The 25,618-nt window shown below is 38.4% G+C and overlaps 1 protein-coding gene across 6 annotated transcripts; it reads right to left on the reverse strand.

Moving 5' to 3' along the window:
• Positions 1-2,169: 2,169 nt before the first annotated feature.
• LOC108150703 (trafficking kinesin-binding protein milt) lies at positions 2,170-25,425 on the reverse strand. Of its 6 annotated transcripts, none has more exons than XM_017278967.2 (6): positions 25,149-25,425; positions 22,240-22,535; positions 21,568-21,777; positions 8,206-8,484; positions 6,146-7,745; positions 2,170-4,055 (listed from the first exon to the last, which is right to left on the reverse strand). In XM_017278967.2, exons 2-6 carry the CDS (start codon positions 22,406-22,408, stop codon positions 2,951-2,953), a joined length of 3,363 nt encoding a protein of 1,120 aa, XP_017134456.1. In that variant the 5' UTR covers positions 22,409-22,535; positions 25,149-25,425; the 3' UTR covers positions 2,170-2,950. The 6 variants fall into 6 exon arrangements, with proteins under 6 accessions (XP_017134456.1, XP_017134455.1, XP_017134454.1 ...); XM_017278966.2 differs by having other exon boundaries at positions 25,073-25,425; XM_017278965.2 differs by lacking the exons at positions 21,568-21,777; positions 22,240-22,535; positions 25,149-25,425 and adding exons at positions 13,663-14,621; positions 18,587-18,703.
• Between the last annotated feature and the right edge of the window lie 193 nt (positions 25,426-25,618).

Below are 25,618 nucleotides of genomic sequence, written 5' to 3' on the forward strand. Positions count from 1 at the left end.
CACTACCTGCAATAGAAAACCAACTTTTGGGAAAGTTTCATGCAGATAGCTTTAAAATTGAGAGACTATCTTGAGTAGAAACGGACGGACAGGAGTACAGACGGGCATGGCTAGATCGACCCTCCTAGTCATGCTGATCAAGAATATATATACTTTATAGGGTCGGAAATTTCTCCTTCATTGCGTTGCAAACTTCTGACTGAAATTATAATACCCTCTGTATAATAACAAACGCACAATGAGTGGGGCATTTGTTGATGCAACGTCGTGACTTGATGAACTTTAATGATATGTAATAGTTAAATAAATTCAATATCAATTTGAATAACTTTTTTTAAGATGGATCAACAGAGAAATGGATATGAATATATGGACATACATATGTAAGTATAAATATAAATGGTAGCTGCAGGGCACCGGCACCAATGACATTTGTTATAAATACTCATTAAACGATTGTATTTCCTTCTCACTGAATTTTAATTTTTAATTATCATAGGAAATGTCACTTGGGTCCCTGTCGAATTGTCTTTTTAAAATGAACCGAAAGAAAAGAGATTCGACTCAAAACAAATTAACAGAAATGTGCCTGATGGACAAAAGCTGAAAGCTGTAGTAGCAGCGCATGAAACATACCAAAAACATTAAATATTATTCATGTTCGGCGCTTCTCTGCTTTTTTGTGGCGAAAAAAACTTTCGGAAGTCTAGCTCATTATTAAATAAATTAAAAAGACCCCATTTCCCAAAAAATTTGATATCTATTTGATTTAAAAGAAACAAACTATTTCATTCATTCTACTCCATAAAGAATTCAAGCATTAAAGAATTTTAGAAACTTTTAAAAATTAAAAAACTGTTTAATTAAAAAAAAAAACCGTTGCTCTAATATATGAAAATCAGAGCAGAAGGAAATTATGATGAGGCTTCTGAAAAACTGGGCAATCAGAAAACTTGAACCATTTGCCAAGAACAAACCCCATGAAGCAAAAAAATTGTATTGATTCTTAGATTCTGTGAATCAGAGGCGTAGTCGGAAGAAAAGTGGTGGATCGAAAGGTAACCGCTTCCCCAGTCACCAATTTATATTCAAAAAAGATGTAAGCGAATAAAGTTCAGATAACCATTTAATCACTATTCCATATTCCGTTCCCTTAGCGAAAAGAACAAAAATGTAATCTTTTCAAGTTGGAGTTGTCAAAGCCAGGGTTTGGTTTTTCTCGGACCAAAAAACAAACGGAAAAACTAAAAAACGCGGATGCAATACTTAGGCGTAGACGATAAAATGTTACGATGCAACTTTTGTTAAAAGAGCCAGGGAGAAAAAAGCTGGAAAGATCATGATAATTTTGTTTCATAATTTTACATTTTTAAATGTTGTATTACAATATTTAATGTTTGGATAATAGTTGCAAGCTTGCCCAGCTGATTGCCAGTAGTTTTGAATTGAATGTTAAAAAAATTGTACTCTGATTAAAGGAACGTATGCATGTGTAAAAATTTTAAAGTTTTGTAATTTCACAAGCAATTCATTTCCAAAAAATACTTTTTTTTTTAGTATTTATTTAACGATGTTCTCTTTATTTTGCAGATATAAATAAATATATTGGTAATTAAAACTAATAACTTTTACAATCTGTTCTGTATTCAAAATTTCTGTTTAAATTACGGTTTTGGGCGCACACTCGATTAGCTTTTGATGTCAACTCATCAGTTGAAATGCTAGTAAACATAAATTCTCGAAAACTCGAACCACTCCAATAAACATCTGTTACTTCTTGATCTTAATCAATATTCTCTTATTCCATGATATTTTTGCTCTTCAAAATAAAACCGTTCGAACTTCGAAGTAAAATTATTTGTAGGTGTATTCAATTTTTTACACAATTTTTGAGAATCCTGTTAATAGACTATAACTTCGAGCTAGTAGTGTGATCGCAAGTGTTTTGTAACATGTGTCCGTGTAATGCTGCTGGGTTGGTCATCAGTGCACTGTTCATCAACAGCCATCGGATTACTGGATCTTGTTGCTGTTTCTCTATAATGAATCTTTTAATACGCATATTTTCACACATTTGTTCGAGTTGAGGGTGCTCTGTTTTTAAGCTATGCTTTTTGCTTTGCATAGCCAAACGAGCACCGACCCAGGATAGGACTAGAAAAATAATCGTTTCTCGCTATAGTTTATGTATTTTCGTTTGGCAGCGCGCTAAGCACCGAAATAAGTGTTAAGTCAAAGCAATAGCATTTTGATTTATGACCTTGTAAAGCAGTATTGGGAGGAGCACGTCTCTTGTGTAGAAAGCAAACAACAGCAAACTATATACGCGTGTAAAAAAATATATATACTTCTTCTTTTCCTAACCACATTCAAGCTACAGATTGATTTTTCTCTCTCTTTTTGTTCTTCCTATATACAACTTTGCACCTGCTTTGACCCTATACACAAGGAAATTATAAAAATAAATGTATACATGGTTTCGTTTTCGTTTAAGTGGTAATAAACACAGGAAAACTAAATACAAAATTGGCAAAATATTGTTTAAACTAAAGAATAGCTGCTTTGGAACTCGGTGTTCAATGAACTGGCCGTTGTTTGGTTATTAAATTGACGCCGTCGATTAAGGCAAAAATAATAATAATATGCGAAGTACTTGATTAATAACTATTAAATTTAAACATTTCTCTAAATGTATTTACAAATCACAGCTACAAACACTAAAACCTTTTTCCAGTGTTGCTTAAGGTGGCGATTACAGGCGTTATGCGGGGCTCAAAAAACAAAAAAAAAACTATGAAACTAAACGTTTACACGATAACATTACCATTCGTTATTCAACTCGTTCTCGCGTTGTGCTTAAATAAAATTTGTTCTTAGCTCGCAAAAGGCCGGCCGTAAACTATAGTCCAGCAAGTGTAAGAATAAAGTTGTGAATGATTAGTTCATAGTTTTACAGCCAACCGCCTTTGCGGCCGAAAAGCAAGGAACTAACTGAACCCACAAACGCCTGTGTGATGCTCTGCGGTGCCGCTTCCTCCTCCGCTGCCTTCGCCGCATTCAGCTTGGAGCCCAGCTTGCTGCTGCTGCCGCTGTCGGCTACCTTTCCCAGATCAGGACGCACCCGTCCGCCGCCGCCGCCTCCTCCGCCTCCGCCAGAAATTGTGCCCAAATCGGGTCTCTGGTTGGCCATTCCGTTCTTCAGTTGCCTTCGCGATTTCTGACGCTGCATCTGCTTGAGGCGCGTTTCGCTTGCCGTGCCGTTGGTTGTCGTCCCCGATGCACTTGATCCAGAATTCGGCTGACTTTGTGCGGCTGCTTTTGCTGTGGGTGCCATGCTTTTCGATGGCTTGATCTTCATCACCAGACCCTGATCGTCGCTGTCATCGCTGTTGTAAGCACTGGTGCTGCTGCTCGTCGATATGGCCACCCCACCTGCCGCTACAGGTGTTGATGACGACGCTGCCGCAGGCGTGGGCGACTTCAAACCTCGATGCAGGACACCCTTGATTTGGGCTCGATCAAAGTGTATATCGTCCACAATGCTGTTGCTACTGGTGTGCAGACTCTGCAGGCTACCGCTGCTGAGCGGCGAACTGCTGCGGTTCGCTATTCCCGAGCCTAGGCCTCGCTGTGCGCTTATTATGTTCTCCAGTCCAATGCTCTCCACCTTCTCGATCAGGTTTAGCGATCGCAGTGCCCGTCGTTCCAAGTGCGACAGCATGATCTTCTGCTGCTGCTGCCGACTGAGGCTGCTACGTTGCTTTTGTTGCTGCTGCTGCTGCTGGTCGCCGACGATCTTGCGGCGGATCAGATCCGCCCCCGACGAAAGCAGGCCAAAAAGCGGCTCGGGTGACTGGGCGCGAGGTGGCGATCCCTCCGGACTGTTGCACGGCGTCACCGTGGGCGAGAAGTTGGGACCTGCTGGTGTGTTGAGGGCACTGGGCGTCACCGCCTTGATGCCCCTCTCATTCAGCATCCCAGCAAGCCCCAGGTTTACCGAGAATGTGGAGCAGGAGTTCTTTCGCGACAGTCCAGCACGAGGCGTGGCGGGGCAACTGAAAGTGGGAGAGAAAATCTGGCATTAGTATAATCTAATAACAACTTAAAGCATCTCAGATGAGTAAAGTTAAAGCTGTGAAGTGAATCTGTGTAAAATATTATTATTGAATTGCCGGCAATAAAGTTATATCAGAAACCCCCATTAATTTGAATACAACCAAAATCAACAACTCAAAACGAATTCAATCCGCAGGACATTTAATAAAATAAAATATAAAACGGTCTTTAAGAATTTTGAAAATCAAAAAAATAAACAAAACAAACTAATTTGTAAAGAAAAAATATGTTGACCTTGGTCAAAACTGGCACATGGGGTGGAATGATTTAAAATTCCAGTTAGTAATATCACTAACCATACAACATATAGACTGGTCATTTCATACGACGCATTTGGACACAAAAAAACGGACCGCGGAAGGTCCACCGCTCTCACAGCAGCAGGTCCATGCACTTCGTGTGCGTTCGGGTTTTTTACTCTCTCATTCTTATTCTCATTTTTATGCTCGCGCACTCATTGCACGAGTTCAGTCGTTCAGTCGCAGAGAGGCGCTTTTTGAAGAAGGCTGCCCTGCGCTTGAATTCGTCTTTGTTTGTATGCGTGATCATGCATTCTCATACACGGGAGCATGTGTGCGTTTATTTCATTTCGGCGCATCAAGAATATTTTGTCTTTTGCCACTTTTCAAACTTGGTACCCTAAGAATATGGGCGTATTTACTATTGGGTTATGATATAAATATTAATATTATATGTAACAATATATTTTTTTAATATTTCAGCATACATTTTATTTTTGTTTACAAATTCAAATCAGTGGTAGCAGTAAAATGTTTTACATATATGTATGTATTCGAATTTATAGAAATCAGTCCACTGAGATGGGAACAGGGCATATCGCAGTCGTGTCACTTGAAACACCGACTGCTCTTCAGTGGTTAAGAAAACTTCAAACTAAATCAATTCTTGTCGATGTTTTGCGAGCGGTTGGTGCCTGCATACCCTACCGACCGGCTTTTAGGACACTTGTTTTAAATGTTATGTTTAGTGATCTTTGGTTGATTTATTTTTTAATGATTCGCAGTGTTATTTTAATTGTCTTTAAACAAGTAATAAATAATAAAATACTTTTTATATTTTTGAAAATGTAAATGGAACAAATATAAAAATCCACATTTTTTTAATGATAATAATTTATTTTAATGATTATAATTTTAGATTTTAATTGTACCAATATCTTGAATTTTAACGAATTGTTTAAAGACAATTAAAATAACACTGCGAATCATTAAAAAATAAATCAACCAAAGATCACTAAACATAACATTTAAAACAAGTGTCCTAAAAGCCGGTCGGTAGGGTATGCAGGCACCAACCGCTCGCAAAACATCGACAAGAATTGATTTAGTTTAAAGTTTTCTTAACCACTTAAGAGCAGTCGGTGTTTCAAGTGACACGACTGCGATATGCCCTGTTCCCATCTCAGTGGACTGATTTCTATAAATTCGAATACATACATATATGTAAAACATTTTACTGCTACCACTGATTTGAATTTGTAAACAAAAATAAAATGTATGCTGAAATATTAAAAAAATATATTGTTACATATAATATTAATATTTATATCATAACCCAATAGTAAATACGCCCATATTCTTAGGGTACCAAGTTTGAAAAGTGGCAAAAGACAAAATATTCTTGATGCGCCGAAATGAAATAAACGCACACATGCTCCCGTGTATGAGAATGCATGATCACGCATACAAACAAAGACGAATTCAAGCGCAGGGCAGCCTTCTTCAAAAAGCGCCTCTCTGCGACTGAACGACTGAACTCGTGCAATGAGTGCGCGAGCATAAAAATGAGAATAAGAATGAGAGAGTAAAAAACCCGAACGCACACGAAGTGCATGGACCTGCTGCTGTGAGAGCGGTGGACCTTCCGCGGTCCGTTTTTTTATGTCCAAATGCGTCGTATGAAATGACCAGTCTATATGTTGTATGGTTAGTGGTAATATACAGGTAAAATCCTAGTGGTCCAGAGTTATTAGTCCATTCCCTTAATAAAAGTAATTTTCAATCCTTACCTGGGCTGTCTTGATGTCGAAGTGGAGGCCATGCGCGAGGACATCTGCGACTGCGAAAGGAACGACAGATCGTTCACAAAGCCATCATCCGGATGCATGACCATGCTGTTGGTGTAGGTGAATGTGCAGCCTGGTGCCTCGAACTGTTTGCCGGGCAGATCATCGCTAACATCCTCCTCGACGTCCGATAGCGTGTAGATCTGCATGCCCAGGTCGTCCAGGCCACGACCACCGCGAATCGTCACTCCCGGACGCTCGTCTAGCAGGCCACTAAGCGTGGGCGTGGCCAGGCGCGACCAATGGTGCAGCGTCTGCGATCCCTCCATGGGTTTGATAATCTGCAGCTTTTCTGGCAAGCGCCATTGGTGCGTCATGGAGGCGGACATGTGGTTCGTGGAACCCGACATTCCCGAGGAGCCGGTGGACATAATGCTGTCCGGCGTGCGCACGCCCAGCGGGAGGTTCGAGTTGCGGTCGTTTCCTGCTCCGTGAGCCGTCGGCTCATCGTAGTTATAGGTTCCAGCTGGCGCGTAGGACAGCATAGCACGACGGGCCAACACCTCGGCAGGCGTTAGCCTTTTGAGGGCGGCCTCCAGCTCCTTGGCGCCGGGCGCTCCTGGCACACCAGAGGGCTGGGCTGGGTAGCCGTCATCTGACTGGGAGTTGAGACTCTCGCTGGACAGAGTTTTAACACCAAGCGATTGACTGCTGCCGCCGCGATAGTAAGAGCCCGCTGGATATGCCATGGAAGCCATGCGCGGCCCCGATGTGCTGCTCATCGACATTGCGCCGAGTTGGGTCATCGACACGTTGCCGCTGTCCATGTAGTTTCCGCTCTTACCGGCACATCGGACCGTGTCAAACACCCTCTTGTAAGGCGGCACATTACCAGCTCCGGCGTAGATACTGCCGCCCATGGTGGAAGCACTCATGCCGCCGTAGGGCATGTGCATCATCATGCGGCTAATGCGGTCCGCCGATCGTTGGCTGTCGCCGGATATGCCCGAGTCCAGGCTGTTCTCGGAGTACTGCGACGACTCCATCAGCTCGCATTGCAGCGAGTCCGGCTGGAGAAAGCCGCCGCCAGCTCCACTCGTGCCCAGGCCGCCCAGGAATGAGCTCCTCGCCTGCGGCTGCGACCGCTTGCGCTGTTGCTTCAGCTGATCCTGTGCCGAGTGGAGCAGAGCGAGCACCTCTTCGTAGCGCTGCTTGAACTCCACCAGCTCCAATGCCAAAGCATTCTGGTTCTCCTTGGTCACGTGCAGCAGCGACAGGTGCTCATCGTTGTCCTGCGTTAGCTGGTGCAGACGCATCTCCGCCTCCGCCAATCGAGCGGTCAGGCTCACGATCTGCTCATGTTGCAGTCGGTTCTCCTCCCGCTGCCGCTCCAACTCAAGACTGAGGTTGTCGTACTGCGAATTAGCATCGCTCAGCTGGGCACTGATATCAGCCATCAGCTGGCGCTCGTGCTCCTCTACCTCGTCCGTCTGGTGGGCTAGCTGGGTAGCCTCGCACTTTAGGGACTTGTTTTCATCGAGCAGCGTGTTCACCTTACGCTGCAAAAGGTCCAGGGTAATGGACTTGGACATGGTGGGCGTGTCTGTGGAAATAGCAACAAAACGCATTAAATATTGCAGATAAAGTTGAGGTTTTTTTAATTTTTTAATTAGAACAGCTTATTGATTTTAAGGAAAACAAGGATGCAAACTTCGACAAGCCAAAGTTTATATACCCTTGCGGCTTTTTTAAAAATTAAATATTCTTTAAAAAATCTAAGATCTGAATTATATGCGTAAATGTTTAAAAGCATTGAAGGTATGATGATTTTCAGCTCAATTAAGGACGGACATGCCTAGATCGACTCTAGTGATGCTGATCAAGAATATATATACTTTATAGGGTCGGAGATGTCTCCTTCATTGCTTTGCAAAGGAATAAAGATATCAAGTCTTTGGAAAAAACTGATAGTTTTCTGGTTAAAACTTTTCGCCTTAAGATACAGTAATAAGTAAACCGCCGTTTATTAATTAATTATGGTTAAAGTAAAAAAAAAAACCCACCAGTATCCGTGCCATCGTCTGCATCGTTGGTAAGCACTGATATAAGTTCGTTTTTCTTGTGCAGCTCGTGAACTAGCTGTGCGCGGTCGTCGTTAGAGGCCTTAAGATCGGTCTCCAAATCAGCAACGCGAGCCTCGAGGGCGTTGTTCTGGGTGAGAAGTTCCTTGCCGATTTGCACGGTCAGCTCCAGGTCCTTCTCCTTCTCCTCCAGCAGTCGCGTCACGGCCTCAATGTCATCGTACGCCCGAGTCATCTGGCTAACGCGGTTGCCGCATAGAACTATAAAACATATAAAAAGCAAATAACGATGGAACTTTAAAAGCTGATTTTGCTGTATCGTATATCGTATGTAATAAATATAATGTAACTTGAAAATTTTTCGTAAGACAACCCGGCTTGTTTTTCCACAAACTTTGTTTGACAGTGTTTGAAAAACAGAGTGGCTCCAAATCGTTGACACTAAACCGTTTAGCAATTAAGATTTAAAATGGGTTTCTTGTCTTGATGGTAAACTAAAAGTAGGATTTCCCATAGAAATCTAATGGAATTTCGCAACTTAAAACCAACATTAAGCTTAACAATAAGAGGAGAAAAGTTAAATCAGAGCTAAGTGTAGACAAATCGGTCAATAAACTTAATAAACACACTAGAAAACTAACTTCGTGAAACCGATGCTTATATACCAATGCTGATACAAAAAAACGACTGAATCATAACTAGCGTTTTTTTTTCTTAAGCTATATGCGCATATGTTTAATAGCAAGAAAAATTATGATTTTCATACATTTATTTCGATTTTCGCCATAGTTGGATTTTTAAAAAAAAGTTTAAAAGTATTTTGAAAATCGTGAATAATTACTAAATCTTAAGTTAAATTGGTTATTGTTAAAAGCAAGGAATTAGTTGTTTTTTTTTAAATTAATTTTTTCGTTTTTCCAGATATGTAGCTTTACAAGAAAAGACTAGTTAAAACAATTACACATTCGATTCTGATCTAAAATTCAGGATAGTGAAAGTCGTAGATGTCTAAAGAACGGCTTTTTGAAGAGTGAGTTCTAACTGATAACATATTATCATATTTGCTTTTCCTGTCATTAATTAGGACTGTTAAAACAGTATTTGATAAGAGACAAAGGCCTTAAGCTGTATTCATCGACTAACACTTTAAGCACCTTCCATTAACAGTTGCTCGTTCTCCTGCTCTCCCCTCATTAGACCATCTACTCCAGTAACTGCTGCAGCATTTTCTGTTGCAATGTTGCTGCTGCCGCTGCCCAAAATAGAGAGCTCATCCTCGTACTCAAGTTCATCGTCCGTGATGAAGAAGTCTTGGTGTAATTGCGACCAATCTTGGCATGCCTCAAAGGCCAAGTCTTCCAAGTTGGTAATAGTTGTTGTTTTAGCAGCTTTCGATGCATCTCTATGGCCATCTCGCTCTGATGCACTGGCTAAAAATCGATGATGGACCCCGCTGCCGGCAGCAGTCTCCCTCTCGCTCTCTGCGTCTGGCTCCATCTCCTTTTCCACATTGTTTACGTGCGTCATTTTGCTTTTGATGTTTTCTTTCGTTTTCTTGAGAGTCAAAGGCAAATTCTTTTCTTAGTCACTGCATTTTTGCTTTGATTTAAATTATATTTAAATCGTTTGGTTAGGTTATTTCCGCTTCGATGTGTATTATGTAATTTTTAAAACATTTTACAAATTCTGCAGGCACTTTCGGTTAGTTTTGTGGCACTAGAGGGGTGTTTTAGTTTTCTCTGCGATTTCCCCTTTTCCTTTCTTTTAATCTCTCATCGGGGTCACATGATATTGTATTTTTTTATTCATTTGCCTTGATGGTTGTAAAAGTAAACATTAAAACTAATTGCTAAATTAATGCGAATTGTCCAGAGTCACAGGAGAAAATGAATAACTGTCATCGCGTTTGCTCTCCCCCACTCTTTATTGCTCTCTTTCTCTCTTTGCCACCCACTAAACGCGGAGCATGCGCAATATAACTTAGCACTCGTTAATTTATTTTCAAAGATTTCGCTCGGTCAAAATTATATTTGTATATGTAAACGCGTCGCTTCACTGCTCAATGTTATCTTTTCTGTTTTTGTTTTTATTAATAGCCATGAGCGCAGCTTGGAAACTGGAAGTGGAACTTCTTGCTCGGGCAAACGCACACTCACAAATGGCAGCTGAGACGTTGGCAGCGACTGAGGAGAACCGGCAGCGCAGACAACAACAATAGAAACAGCATTAGCAACAACAACAACTTCAGCAGATCTTAAAGTAAAAGGCGTTTTCCCAGGTATTTCCCGAGAAAGGAAAATGAAAATGGCAATGTATACAGCTACATTTGTTCAGCTGGGAATTCTAAATGGAAAATGATACAAACACAAACTTGAAAAACTCACATGGTTCCAAAAATTTCTGTGTCTCACTTTACTTCACTTCACAATAAATATTTTATACCAGTTCAAAAGTCCAAAGGTCAGAGACATTAACCACACACAACGGAAACAAAATAAAAAAAAACTATACAAATGCGAAAACTTCAAATCTAAGTGAAAAAGACGGAAAAAACTGCGCTCCGAACTCGTGACGGTACACACACACAACACACAATCGTATTTCTTCTTCTTACGTCTTTGGCGTGTTGTTTTTGTATATTCTTTTTGCAGCTTGCAAACGTTTCGAACAGATCACAGCATCTTTAAATACATGCACTCCATTTAAAATTCCGACTTCTTAACTTTGTCAATTTTCGTAAATTGTTTAATATGCCGTTCGAATTTTGCACAAATTGTGTAATTTACAGATTGCAGATACTCGAGAGAATGACAAAACGCGAGGAGTGGAAGCCAAGAGTGAATGAATTCGGTTTGTTGTATTGGAATCCACCACCATCCACTTTGGGGAGAGCAAATAAGAGAGCAAGAGAGCAGTACAGTATTGCCAGCTCAAAAAAGCTGGAGTAGAGTGCCAAGGTGGTAGAGTTTTTGATACTGTGTTTTCTAGTAATCATCAGTCAAAAACTTATTTATTATGAAATATTTAAATTTAACTCTGAAAACTTTTAAAACCAAAACCATTTAAATATTTTCAAATATTCGTTTTTGTTATGGCGATATATTTTGTAAAATGTTAAAGTAGAATTTTACTGCTTCTGTTATCTTGTTGAATGTAATTTTTGTCAACTTTTGTTTTCTAATATTAAAAAAACGGACGAACGGCCAGACGGACGGACATTACTAAATCGGCTGGTAATTCTCATCATGAACATTAGTATATAATTTGTTTTGTCGTAAATGTGCCTTTTATTGCGTTGCACACGTTCGACTAAAATGATTCTTCAAGGGTATTACAATGTATAGCTTCGTTATTTTTTAAATTTTACGCACCTAGGTTCTATAAAATATCATTGTTTTTCCATTACAGAAATAATGATTTCATTCCTACTTAAATCTGTTTTGTCTTTTTTTTTTAAACAATTTATCCATGAACTTAAATAATATACATACATATTGAAATTGTTTCTGCAAAGCTATAACAACTTCGGCTTGACAAAGTTTGTTTCCTTTCTCGTTTTTCTTTGTCAATTGAAAATCTGGAACCATTTTCAGCATTATACTAATCCCATTCATGGTAAGGGTGCGAAAAACTACGCGGGTAATATTCCGCGTACCCTTATTCAGAAACATATGTACTTCCGAGAAACAAACAGTATTCGAAAAATTCAGGTACGAAATTTTAGCGAAGAATGAAATAAGATAGGATCAGTGGTGGGTAGTTGATTTACGATTCTTCCGGACAGTTTGGGTACTAACTAATTGCCAGCTCAATAATTTTCGGCACGTGCCGATCGGTCATAAATATCGTAAGAAAAGAAAACTCATTATTGGACGAGTCTACATTTTTTATATACCCTTTAAAATAATAAACTTTGTTTGGGATATGATCCCCTGTTGATCCATTTAATATTGTATTTACATATTTATCTATTTACTTATTTGATAAGCATATCTTAAGTTAACCTTACAATAGAATTTTAATAAAACTTTGTAGGTTCGCAATTGAATCTCCTTCACTGCTTAACAAACTTCTGACCAAAATTAAAAAACCTTTTCACAGGGTATAAAAAGTAAAGTAAATATTATAACTAGTTTGTTTCTTGAAAACAAAAATATATTTATTCTGTTTCAAATGTGAGTTACAAGAATGTGAGTTGTTCACATATTAATATTTATATATGTATAATAAAAACAAATCAGTAGTCAATATTGCTTTACAATTTTTTAAGATCCATAAAAACGGAACTACGTGCAAGTCATAAACGATAGTTAATGGGATTTCGGTAGTTTTTTACGCTAATAGAATTTTAGACAATAATGTCATGTGGTTTTGCCTGCATTAATGATAATGTGTGACTTGAGCTTTTTTCCGCAATCAATTGGCCAAGATAGTAGGGCTGGAAATTAAGTGATAAGCAAAAAAAAAAAAAAACAAAAAAAGGAAAAGCTCCCCTGAAATTTAAGAAAAATAAATTAATTCAAACTCGCAATGATAAGCAATCATGATCCCAGGCACAAGATGAGATCATGTGCTGTTTCTGTTTGCCTTATTTTCTTTCCCTTCTCAAACTTAATAGTTTGTCTAACGAACTTGCTAAAAGCCTCGACGATTATAGAAGGCTACAAAAAGTCATCATACGTTGTGTAAATATCAATATCGCACTCTAATGACGAGTCGGCACGATCGATATAGTATATCGAAAAAAATACAAAGTCTGAAATTCACTCAAGGAAATAAAAGAAAAAATTGAGAAATTAAGAATTGGCTCGGCCTGTATGTGCAAAAAAATGGCTGTCGTGTTTGCTCACACGTCGACCACAACAAATTAACTTAAAAAAACATCGAAAACAACAATAAAACTCATCAATTGAAAATATATAAAGCCTTAAGATAAGATAAGAACAACTCAAAGCCAACAAAAATAGAGACCATAGACCTGCAGGCTGCACTTCAGCGATAGGTGTAGCAAGTAAATAAATGTGAGGCCTTTTTTACAAACTACAAAGCTATTTTTTTTTTGCAATTCAAGTGCTTTGATAATGTTTATAGATTGCTTAATATTGAACGGCTTATACTTAATGTCTTGAAAAAAGTTTTTTTTTACAATAGGTAATTAAATAATCGTTACAAAAATTATTAACGAGTATCAAGGTCACTTGGGGGCACACTTTCAATAGAAATTGAAGCACATTTTACTTATAATGTTGCCATATGGTATATCAAATCTAGTTTTTGAGAGCATTGATTAAGGCATACTCAATTATCACCCAGATTTGCTTTTCTCTTGTGCAATAAGTGTAATGGAATATAATTTCAATAAATGCTTTTATCAAATCCGTAACTGATTAAAGAACATGTTCATTAAGCACCTAAATTAACCCGGTATCATAGAATTACCTTTGTTTGTCAGCAGACTGCGCACCACTTTCAGGCAGTTTTTGCCATCGACTTTCTTGGAGGCGTAGTACATGAGTTCCCAACTGCTGGCCGCCTGCAGCAGCTCTGATGGCAACTCGAAGTGCGGTGCCTCCAGCGGGCCAGAGATCGGACTGGGAACCGGAGTCCCCGGAACACTGACCTCCGTCTTTCGCTGCCCCTTTGACGCGAAATCATGGAGCAGGGCCAAAAGAGGAGCTGAGCCGCCCAGCTGTGGATCCATGGACTTTGGTCCGGACTTCATCTTCTGCACAATGCATCGCATGCGATCCACCGCCTCCAGTTCGAGTTCCAGACGCGTGGGCGGTGGCTCAGTCCCGTTGACAATCGCCGACATTGAGGAACAGCTGGAGATGCTGTCGAAATCGCTGCCAGACCCATTGATCTGCTGCAGTTTGTCCGCCGAACGCTGGCAATTGGTGTCCAGATGCTGACCCAGCAGCTTGTAGGTGTTCTCAAAGTGTTTGCTGGAGTTCGAGGGTTGACTGGTGATCAGGGTGGCATTCAGGGCATCCTCTGAGGCATGCGACCACAGGGAGCTGCTCGACTTGCTCAAGAGCGGAGAGGTCGTCGAACTGCTGGCTTCTTCATCCACGCCAAAGGTGCTGTTTAGCTGGATGCCATTCTCGAAGGTTTGGCCATAGTCGTCCGCCTCTTGCTCGACTATTATGGGCAGGGCCTCCAGCTTCTTGATGGGATAATGTGGCTCTGGTTCTTCCTTGGGATTGGGTTTACTTCGGCTTGCATTGTTAAGGAGTGGCATTTTGCTATACGTGCATTTCTTTGCTTTAACGCGATACTTTTGCTTTGGTTTTCGACTTTAACATATATTTTTGAACACAAGAACAATACACTGATAACTGGAATTTTTAAAGTTTTCTTATTGTCTGCTTTTTGGGAATACAGAGTGGGCGAAGTGCCTATAAAGATTATGAATTTAATGGTGTAGTGGTGAACTTTTGTCGAACGATTTGTTATCTTTACGAGCAGCATTGCAATTATTGATCAGCGTTTTTTACCCGACTAGCGAGCTAGCGGTTACTTTTAGATTATTAGGCAAGTCAGCATTCAATCTGCGGAAGGTGTTTGCCTCATTTCCAAAATAACAAAAAAAAAAAAAAAATAAAAACATAAAACAACAATAGCAAATTGTTTGCGCCAACAACTCCCAACATTTACATACAATGCTGCAAGTCGAAAAATAAATCACAAATATTTCAAAACTGCGACTTCACACCGCAACGCCCAGGAGAAGAGTGGACAGATTGTGGGCATTGTGGAAATTTAGTGGCTACTACTAGAGGAAAGTTGGGCGCAAACAAGTTTTACAAATTAGTTAAATTGGAATGAGATGCATTCGAATGGAGCAAATCTACAACATGGCCAAGATCACGTAGGTCGCCGGGAAAACTCGTAAAATCGTAAACTCGTAGTTCTTGAACGCAGGTAGGAAGCAGCGTGGGTTGGCTCAGAATGCTGCCTGCTCGGGTGGGAAATGGTGCACATCCCAAGAAGAAGAAGAAGAAGAAGCTGGTCCATTCACGCTCTCAATAGCCATTCGATCATAATTTATATGCCCGGCCAGGCAAAGTGAAAGACAATTAAGCTGAACCCAACAGAGAGTTGGCCGTCGAGCTAGATACAAGATACTAACGGTTGTGCCAAATGAACAGCAATCATGAGATGACCAACATAAAGCTGGCTAGTCGAACAAAAAATCATAAACCTAGGTGGAGATGGAGATGATTCAACCGATCCGACTCACCGTTTTAGACTAAGCGTTAATCATTTTTTGTCCCCGCAGTTTAAAGCATTGATGCGCTTTGCGTAAAAACCTCATTTCAGTCGCTGCTTTCAGGTTCATCGACATGCACAAAGCGTATGCACTTGTGAGTCACGTTTCCCAACTTTAAATACCGGACAATCGAAGGGAGCCGACCAATAAACTTCGTTATCACATTGAAAAACTAAGGCATACATATGACAAAACGAACTTCAAGAATGAACACATTCAACTTGATTAGCTGATTGAAAAAATATGAAACAAAATGGGCAAAAATAACAGACAATCGAGCGCGAATTGATGAGCCGCAGGGTAATTATGTAAAGACAACTGAATAAATAACTGAGGGAAAAGCAAGCAAAACATCCGAAAAAGTCCAATCAATTCGTACACGCGAAAATAAAACGAAAATGGCCGCAGTAACATTAGACAAACTCTGTTGTTGGCATGTTATTTTGTGCAGTTTTTGCCATGAATTTGGTTCACATCCAGCTTTCACAAATGTTGTTTGTAAATAATTATTGGCAAAAGTTTGCTGCATTTAAACATGTTATTGTGTTCAGTACAAGATAAGAAATGTACAAGACTTTATTTGGAAAACGCCATCATATCTGTTTAAACGACCAAAAAGTTCAAGATAAGAAAACATCAATTTTTAGGTATTTAGTTTCCTAAGGCCCGAATTGTCATTGGTATTGAAAATATTTTCATTGTTATTCAACCTAACTCGAACTGAATCGCTAAAAAATGTATTGCCATACTAACTCAACTATTTGATAATATAAAATGAAATGTAATTGATTTTCCTTACATTTTTGTTTACTTAAATTTGAATTAAGTGTAAGCAAACATTAGTTGTTCTTTTTTATATCCAGTGATCGATCAATTGATAACGGCAAAGTCAGGAAGTTCGATGTCCGCTGCAATTGATATGCGAACGAGTAATGGCCAGCCTTATTATTGTATCATATGTTTATTACGGAGGAAAACGCTTTGAGCCACATTTTCTTGCACCAATTAACGTCGGCAATGTGAATGTCCCACTCAATAGGCCAGTGACACAGAAGAAAAGCGCGAAAGGGGTGGAGGTAGAAGAAAATCAGACAGATTGGACGAAGCCTCTGCAGGTGCAATGCTTTGCGAAATGACGCAATGAAAGTATGTCACAAAATGTAAACCATCTCAGACAATTGTTTGCTGAAAAAGCAGCATGGTCAGTCGGACATAAGCCGCTTTTCGTGTTAGACCAACGAACATGGCACCAATTTGTGTGTGCCATTTGGTTCGGCAGAAGCTTAGCACCAATAAAAGTACAATTGCCAGAGCGATTATGACTGTCCATTTAACGTGCCCCATAGCTCAAACGCCATTTGTACACTTGTACGCTTGCGGTTAGTTTTCAGCGGAACACTTGATGAGCCAACGGAACGCGTTCTTTGGCTAGATAAACCGTTGATTGATGCGGAAGAGCCACTGGGCGATAGAGCTAATCGATCAAGATGCCACGCCATTGAAGTACAGTTGTAGTTAGCTACACAAGAAGTATTGAAAAATGTTATATAATAACATTTCTTGGACCATGATTCATATTTATTAATCATTTACTTTCTTATTAGGTAAAGATTGCGAAATTAGTATGACTAATATAATTGTTGTATGTGGTACAAACATTTTCAAAATAATTAAAAACAACAGATTTGCGGTCGCCGGTTTTACCCGGTCCTTAATGAAAAAAAGGTTATTTTTCAAAAACTTAAAAAAAAAAGTTTGGTTAATGTTTGTAATGTTTTGAACTATTATAGCATTGTATAACGAACGATTTATTAAGATAACCTACCGAAAAGAAGAATCAATTTTTTTAAACTCAAAATTTTTATACTTCAAAATTTATTGTAAGCAGAGCTATAAAAAATAAGCCTTCATAGCACGCCATATAAAGAAAATTTAAGATCATTTGTTCAGATAACAAGTTTTCTAGATAAATGTTTTCAGATTTATTTTATGCAGCTACAGGTTATTCTCGCGAAAGTTATACAATCTGTGATAAGAAAACAAAGTGCAATTACTTCGAACGCAATGAAAAGCTTGTTTTTAATATGACAAAACCGAACATATTTAAGTCTATTTTGGTTGGGGTTGCCAAAGTTTGCTTATATAACGAAAATAAAAATCGAAAAAGATTGTTTATCCATTTTGACCATGCATGTATTTGTTTGTGTGTATTATTCTTGACTATGGAACCTGGAAAATACAAATTAGCATCTGATCTGGGAAATTTTAACCCGATGTGGTTCATCCAAGGATAGGGATCACTGTAAACCGGCTGCACTCAAAGAACTGGAAGTCAAACATTCGTGTAGCGGTAAATGGTAAATTACACGACCAGTACGCACATGTGTATGAACACACACCCATGGAAAACAAACATCGGCGAACAGCTGGTTGGAATGAGGGAGACGGAATGTCGATCCGAGACAGAAATGGACAGGAAATTCCGATAGAGAGCAATATAGAATTAAAATTCCCCTTATCAGCGAACCGAAAGACGAAATAAAAGCGGGGCATGGAAAAACGATTATGTAAAGAGACGGTACGACAACTGCAAATAGAGAAACCCTATTTAAAGACAAGAACAAATTAAGCTGACAGAAAACAAGCCCTGCCCATGGCCTCCACCCAATAATACCATTCATTAAACGCGCTCGCTTAAATGTTTACAACAGCTAGCATTTTCCTCTTCATAATTCACAAAAAAAAAAAAATGAAAGAAAAAAGTTTGGCACTCACACACACACCACACTCTCACAATAGTTGTCCTAAAAATAAATTCAATTCGTATGACAGCACGAACAAACAACACTTGGAGAATTTCCAAATGCTTTGGCACACAACGCTTACGAGCAATACAAAGCGAGTATTATTAATATTTTGCGTTAATGATTTTTCGGCAGTGCCATTGCTTCGGTTTTGCTTTTATTTGGCACACATATTCCTCGAGTATTTTCGGCAAATTATGCCAGACGTGCACACGCACAATTTCACTGCCAACGAACACAGATTTTTCGTTATTTTTGCACTTATTAATCAGAGGCAACCGCTTACATTTTCTTTTTGGCACACGGTTTTCGTATTTGTTTCGCGGCGCTAAGACATTTGAAATGTACACACAAGCACGCGGAGCACCATTACTTTTCCCTTTCCCCACCGATTTCGAACGTTCAACAAAACCATAAGGCGAAATGACAAAAGCATGCACAGCGTTGCCAGATCGCCGGCCGGGCCCCACTCAGCTGTTTTTGGGGGCTGTCATGTTTGAATGGCAAGCCACAGCTGCCGGCCGACGTTTTACAACACCGATTGCAGCAACAAGTGTTGTATTTGTACCCCAAGTCGATAAATCGTTAAAGCCTTATGGGGCTTTGTTGGCGCGAGAACCAAAACAAAAAATTGCTATTTTTTATTTACATTTCCGACATTTCCTCAATTTTTTTTTTTAGAACAGAATTACATTTGTTTTTATCAAACTTCACTACCAGATCTTACTTTTACATAAAACCATACAGTTTTTTGTAACTTTAATAAGAACGGAATAAAAGCTGAAGTTTTTAAACTTTTGCATTTACAATAAAAAGTTATATTCCACGACAGATTTATATGCGTATATAGTTAAAAACAATCTAAATTTTTCGATCAGTTTTATAGCAGCTATATAACATATCGTCAGACTGTTCTTAAACTAAAACATTAATTTTATTTTTCGTAGAAACGGTCGGAACGACGGGCATGGATTGATCGACTCACTTGTTTATATATACTTTTATAGGGTTAGGGAATTTTTTGTAATGCCCTAGGTTAAGAAATATTGGTCGCTCTTCTCTTTTAAGAAAATTTTTAATTATTTATTTATTTTTAAAAGAAATTAAATGAAATTGCCCATTGTTCTTAATGTTAGTCTACCCTCTACTCTTCTGAAAATTTCGCGGCAACTTTTTACTCTTTCGTTCTATGTTTGCTGTAATTTTGTAATCTTTATTTTGTTCATTCCCAAATGTAAATTCAGTATCAATATTCGTCAGCACTGCTAGTTAATTCCTCTTATTATTTTGATAATTATAGTCGCCCAGGTTAAATGTATTTTCCAAAAGCTTCAAACAAAATGTCACTTTTTGAGTGATGTTATAAAAACCCTGCCAAAAGCAGACTCTTAAGTTATTAAAGAAACATCTATGGTATATGCCAGCCCACAAAAAAAAAACGAAACAAGAACGAAATCATTTCAAAAAAGTGTTTTTTTAATATTGGCACTAACATTCGCAAAAATGTCAGAGACAAACAGCATTTGCATGTGACTAACAAAAGAAAAAACATTTGCATGTATTATGTATAGCAATTTATTTGTATTCTGCTTTTTTGCGTAGTGAAGGGATATAAACAATACGAAAAATATTTAAAACGTATGGGAATTTAAGAAAACAAAGGTATAAACACAAATTTAAACACACACTGTGTTGCTGACAAGGAAAGTACCATTGAAAATTTACAGATACGTGCACATTTATGAAGAATATAGTATATAAAGATTGAATAACGCAAACTGACTATGATTCAAAGGCTGACCGCACAAGTTTCCGCTGATAAATTTGTATTAATTGGGCAATTGTATAGTGACAAAGAGCCACCAGCACCATAAAAAAAATATGTTAGGAAATTTGGCTTTGGACTTCCCCCATTAATGGAGTGCAATATAAAAATTGTAGATACAGAATGCTTTAAATGTTTTAGGGTTGTTTTTAAATAACAATGTGTAATATTTAAAGGGAGTTTAATTGAAAATTCAGATTCTTAAACTAGTAAACGATTTAAAGATTTTATTTGGGGACAGAAGTTCATTACATTAAAGTATGTAGAATTTGTGCTCTCGGGGTACCACAAAAAAAAAATACTCATTATAAATGTATTATTTTGTATCCAAATGTTCTATAGATTTTTTTTGTTTACATCACGTTTTAGTAGCTTTTAGTTTAACCCAAAAAGATAATAAACCGATTATATTTGCTGCATCAACAACAACAAATTTTTAAAAACCATGAGTTTTCGCATTGATTGTCCCTTATAAAGGTTTTAATGCTTTGAAATACTTGATTTATAACCAAATGAACTTTAAAATTGATTCACTTTTAGCACTGGGTCAGCAAATAAAAAATGTTTGATAAAAAAAGTTAGTTTTTAAATAATATATTCAAAAAATATTTTTTTGGCAAAAGGATTTTTTACTTCAGTAGTAAATTTTTTTTTTCTTTAGCTCTCTAGTTTCGTCCTCTGTTTGGATAAACTATAACAAATAAAACTACAAAAACATTGATTCAAGATTTTTATGTTAAGATTTCAAGAAAATCGACTTGAGCAGCGCCTTTTTATGTTGCGTTTTCGAGTAAGAAAAACTAACTAAAAGTCGTTTTGCCCACAAATGCCATTTCAGAAATCGGTAAACATCCTAACGCCAAAACGACGAAGCCAATAGTTCTGGAATTTGTACACATTTTTTATAAATAAATCAAAAAGAAATTACAGTGGTTTTTTATAATTTTCGTTTTTTTGTTTGGTTTTAAAAAAACATTGACAAATGAAAATAAGGGCTTTATGATTGTGATCGAGAATTATATTATCTTTTAAACGCAGTTTGATCTATATTTTTGAGATGACCCTGTGTTGCCCTACGTCAAAGGCTGGCTTTGTGTCAATATGTTTGGATCAAATACTTAAAAAATACTAAATCTAACCTAACCTTCTTAAAATTTAAATATGTAACGTGCATTTAAATAAATTGCACAACACTGTTCACACTAAAGAAAAATCTCGAGTGTAGGCTCTTCTTTTATATTTAAAACTTGAAACCAAGAACTCATCTGGTTAGCCTCAGATATCTAATAATACAAGATAAAGATAAAGAATCTACATAGTCAGCTATTATTCCTAGTACCCCAAAAGTAAAAGCCTTCTATTTCTGTTTCGATGATCTCAATCAAATTCGGAAAATTATTGAGTCACTGTTTGGTTTTGTAGACTAAGATATGCAAACTTACGAAAATAATTGAGGCACTCTCTTGTCTGCTCCTTAGTCAGTCCCAGACCTTCCGGCGGAATAGGCAGCGCGGGGGCCGGAACGAACCAATCCTCGTTTGCATAGCCCGAAAAGTTTGTGAGGAAATCGTTGCGCACCTTGTACTTGGGTATTTGCTCCTCTAGCAGCGAAAAAATCTCCACCTCAGGCAGGTTTTCGCTGCTGCACAGTTCTGTGGTTAGAAATAAATCAATTAGCAGGATGGTACACAATTTTGTTCATAATGCAACTACAGTCAAACTCGATTAACCATAAAGAAACCAAATAAAATAGTAACAATATCAACTAATCCGGCAAAGTTACCAACAAAACAATTACTTTTGTTCAACCTGCTTGTTTTTACACACATTTTTATTAGATTTTGCAACCTTTACTGAACTACATAATTTAATTTTTTGAAGGACAGTTGATTTTTTAGTTGACATTAAAAATATTGTATACTATCCAAATCTCAAGTTTCAGATAATAGACGTCGTTTTAATAGTGATACTTTTAATATTCCCCGGAGCTAATATTATATATTATAACTTCATGTTATAAACTTCACTTTGAAACTTTGAGATAGCCAAGCTGGCACTAGTTTTACTTGGGTAGGGAAGTTTGACTGCAGTCAAGAACGAGTTGAATTACTTACCAGTTAGGCAACCGGCATCGCAGGTCTGTGGTTTCGGGGCAGCCGGCGACGGCGTCTGCTGCAGGAGACGCTTCGACTGGAGGCGCGGCAGGTGCTTGCTGAGCGTCGCCTGGGCGGAGGGACTGAGCGGCTGTGAGCCGCCATTGGCCCCCAGAGTTGCGGATAGCATTAAATGATGATCGCTCCTGGGTTGCAGTATTGTCGTGGAATTGTAACTCTTTGATTTTGGGATTTGGGGTGGACACTTCGTTGGTCGATGGGTTCCTCCTCTGTTCCGCGTCTGGTTAGTTGCTCAACTGAAAGTTGGGAGGGAGAGGCGGGCGGCTTGTGTTAATTTTCGGGCAATCACATGAAACTAATAAGCCAGCTGCCAAGCGACTTTTTCCACTCTATTTTCGCTGTTTACCATGAGTATGAGTTCATTGCTAACAAGCGAAGAGGGGAAGAAACGTACACGACTGTCGCTTATCTTTGTGCTGATAAAGTCGGCTGGTGAATGTGAATGATTATTAATACTATAAATATTAGCAAAACGTCAAAGGATTTTCGACTAATATTTATCAACTACTAAATTGGCAGTCGCAAAGTCCCACACCCGAGTGAAATACTCAGCGGTTTCCATGAAATATGCGACTTGGTTTTTCTCTAACGGTACAATTTCATTTGGGAATTTAACTAGTGGAATATATTGTTTGGTTTAAATGAAAAAAAATACATCACACTTACATATGTCTGAATACACTTGACTAAAAAGTTTCAAAAAAATTCCTCCTAAGCCGTAGACCAGTATAGTAACATACATATATACGAACAAGAAAGAAAGAAAACTTTAATTTATATGTTCCTTTGGCAGCTATATTAAAACGTTAATCAAATCAACACCGTAATTCTATAATAATAAACCATTACTTTATATCAAAGTTTATTTGATTCAATTGAAAAACAGCAAAATTATAATTTGTTCATATATTTTTTTCGATTATCTTTATGAGAGCAAGAACTAGAAACAAGAACCGTTATTCTAAAATATTAATAAATATTACTATATCTGAATATATGTTAAAAACAATTTAAAATTAGGAAAGTTAACTTTTTGGAAAAGTTTCTTGCAGAAAGCTTTGAAACTGAGAGACTAGTTTGCGTAGAATAAGACGGACGTATAGACCGACATGCCTAAATCGAGTCTCCTAGTTATACTTATCGAGAATACATTCTTGATCAGCATCTTTAGGTTAGTCGATCTAGCCATGTCCGTTTCTCTGTTATATTTTGTTGTATATTTGACTTCTTTAACTAGTACCGATGTGCGTAGAGCGTCGGGCAGGCGTTAACTGATTTTTCTTGGCCCACAAATGATTGATTGAGTGGAGTCTGCGAGCTTTGTCTAGTCATACCGATGTTTTCGAGGTCGGAAATCTGGAGTACTCGAAGAGCAACACACAAAGCCAAAGAGATGGCTAAAATCGTGTTGAACAGATAGGCTACGTGCTCAGAGGCGCGTCCCCTGTACTCAGAAATACAAAAACCGCGGTGATAATAACGCAACGAGCGTACAAGAGTGTAATTAGGCAATAAACACTGCACAGAAAGAAAGTTCTATATCATAAAATGCAATCTCGTATATCATTTTGAAACATTTAACTGCTTTGAATTGAAATTAATGTTTATTTCTAAAATTTATGCTAGTGCATACATTTTATTAAATATAAAAATTATATTTTCTAGTCCCCAGCAATATTGACACTTTTTGGATGGGGTGGGTTTTGAACCCCTACTTTTGTTACCAAGGGCAGATTTGGAAAGCTTTACAGTGTTACGGCATCTTTCACGAACATCTGTTGATATCTTATTCCTTTTATATTATTAGCATTCCGAACGATATGAAAAATGTAGCAAAATGATCTGACTTTCTTTCTGTGTACAAAGCAATAATCGTGATGGGGAAATTCATACAGTTGAGTGTGAATTGGAGATTGCAATTTGCAAGGGGTTTTGACTTTTTAATGATGACGCACAAAGAGCAGAGTTTTTAGCATGTGACGCCAAAAGGTGTTCCCTGCAAAATCGCGATATGGTCGCGATAACATTAGAAAATCAATGGCGCTTTTTTTTCGCTCATTTGGCTGCAGTTTGCATTGCATAACACGTAAAAAATCGAAGAACTGAGAGGAATTTGTAGCCTGTAGCCATAAATAACAAAACAGAAATCGTGAATGGAAACCGGCGGCTAACGGTAATAGTTTGGCAGCGCAGTTGCAGCGCTGCCGCCAACCACACACACGCGCACGCATTCTCTTACTCACACACAGGAAGACATTTTTCAATTTTGAATTTTCTTTTCTTCTAGAGGGAAAGCGCGCAATTGTCAGGCTAAAAACACTAGCGAGGATGGCATAATGCTCTAAAATTAATTTCCAAGCGACGACAATTCTCAAACGCTTGCCAAAAAGCAAACCAATTTGCTAAAGTTGCGTTGTTTTGGCACTCAAACGCACACACCAACACTTGGCTCCTCACTTATATAAGACGCGCGTCGCTTGTTGTTGTTTAATGGGGCAGGGTCATTAGACGACACCATTTAATGTAGCATTTTGTAGTTTACTTTCGTTATTATTAAACCATTGATTTATCGCAGGCAGCGTGAATCAGCTGGTTTGTGGGGGCAGTGGGCGGGGGATGCTGCTTGGGGGAGGTCAAAAATTGTCACACACACATGTACAAGTTTGCGGGGGCGCAGCTGTGCGCTTGTCTGTGTGCGGGAATTATAAAACACACACACACACACACGTCTCACATTTCATAATAAATTTCACAGCTCTTTGGAAAAACTAACCTTTGCGCCAAGGCGTGCAATTATTGAATTTTCATTTTGGGCTTTATACTGCCCCTTCTATTTGTTGTTGTTGTACCTAGATTTGTTGTAGTTGGCTTGTGTTTGCCATTTTTTTCATTGCGCTGCTTTCCCAAACACACACGCACACCACGCCGTTGGTAAATTCAGGGGTCACATGGAATTCTCTTCAATTCCGCACTTAACATCGCGCTCGTCAGTATTTGAAAATGTTTGCTACTAGTTAGGCTCTTTAAAATGTTCGATGTGCACCGTCTGTGTGCGATTATGCTGGTAAAGAATTTAACTAATTCTATTTAGCCAGATTTCGATTGGCAGCTGCCCAACACATGCAAGAACCAGGGCTGCGCTGGGCCTATCGGGTTGAAACGATAATGTTGCAGCCCTGACAATCGTTATCGAATGCGTTTTACTAAAACGAGATTATCACTGGATTTCTATGATTGCGTGCAAACAATTTTTTTCATTATGATTAGCAATAAACTATATTCTTCTAATACACAATTCGTCGCTGAAGACATTTTTCGA

This window comes from Drosophila elegans, unplaced genomic scaffold (genome assembly GCF_018152505.1).
Source record: "Drosophila elegans isolate 14027-0461.03 unplaced genomic scaffold, ASM1815250v1 contig_397, whole genome shotgun sequence".
Classification (NCBI taxonomy): Eukaryota; Metazoa; Arthropoda; class Insecta; order Diptera; family Drosophilidae; genus Drosophila; species Drosophila elegans.

Bases quoted from the DNA above. Each gene is read 5' to 3' on its own strand.
- LOC108150703 (XM_017278965.2), bottom strand. From the start codon at position 14,464: ATGCCACTCCTTAACAATGCAAGCCGAAGTAAACCCAATCCCAAGGAA. The intron at 8,485-13,662 runs GTAATTCTATGA...TATGTTTTATAG, and splicing joins CAGTCTGCTGACAAACAAAG to TTCTATGCGGCAACCGCGTT. The intron at 4,056-6,145 runs GTAAGGATTGAA...TCCCACTTTCAG, and splicing joins TCGACATCAAGACAGCCCAG to TTGCCCCGCCACGCCTCGTG.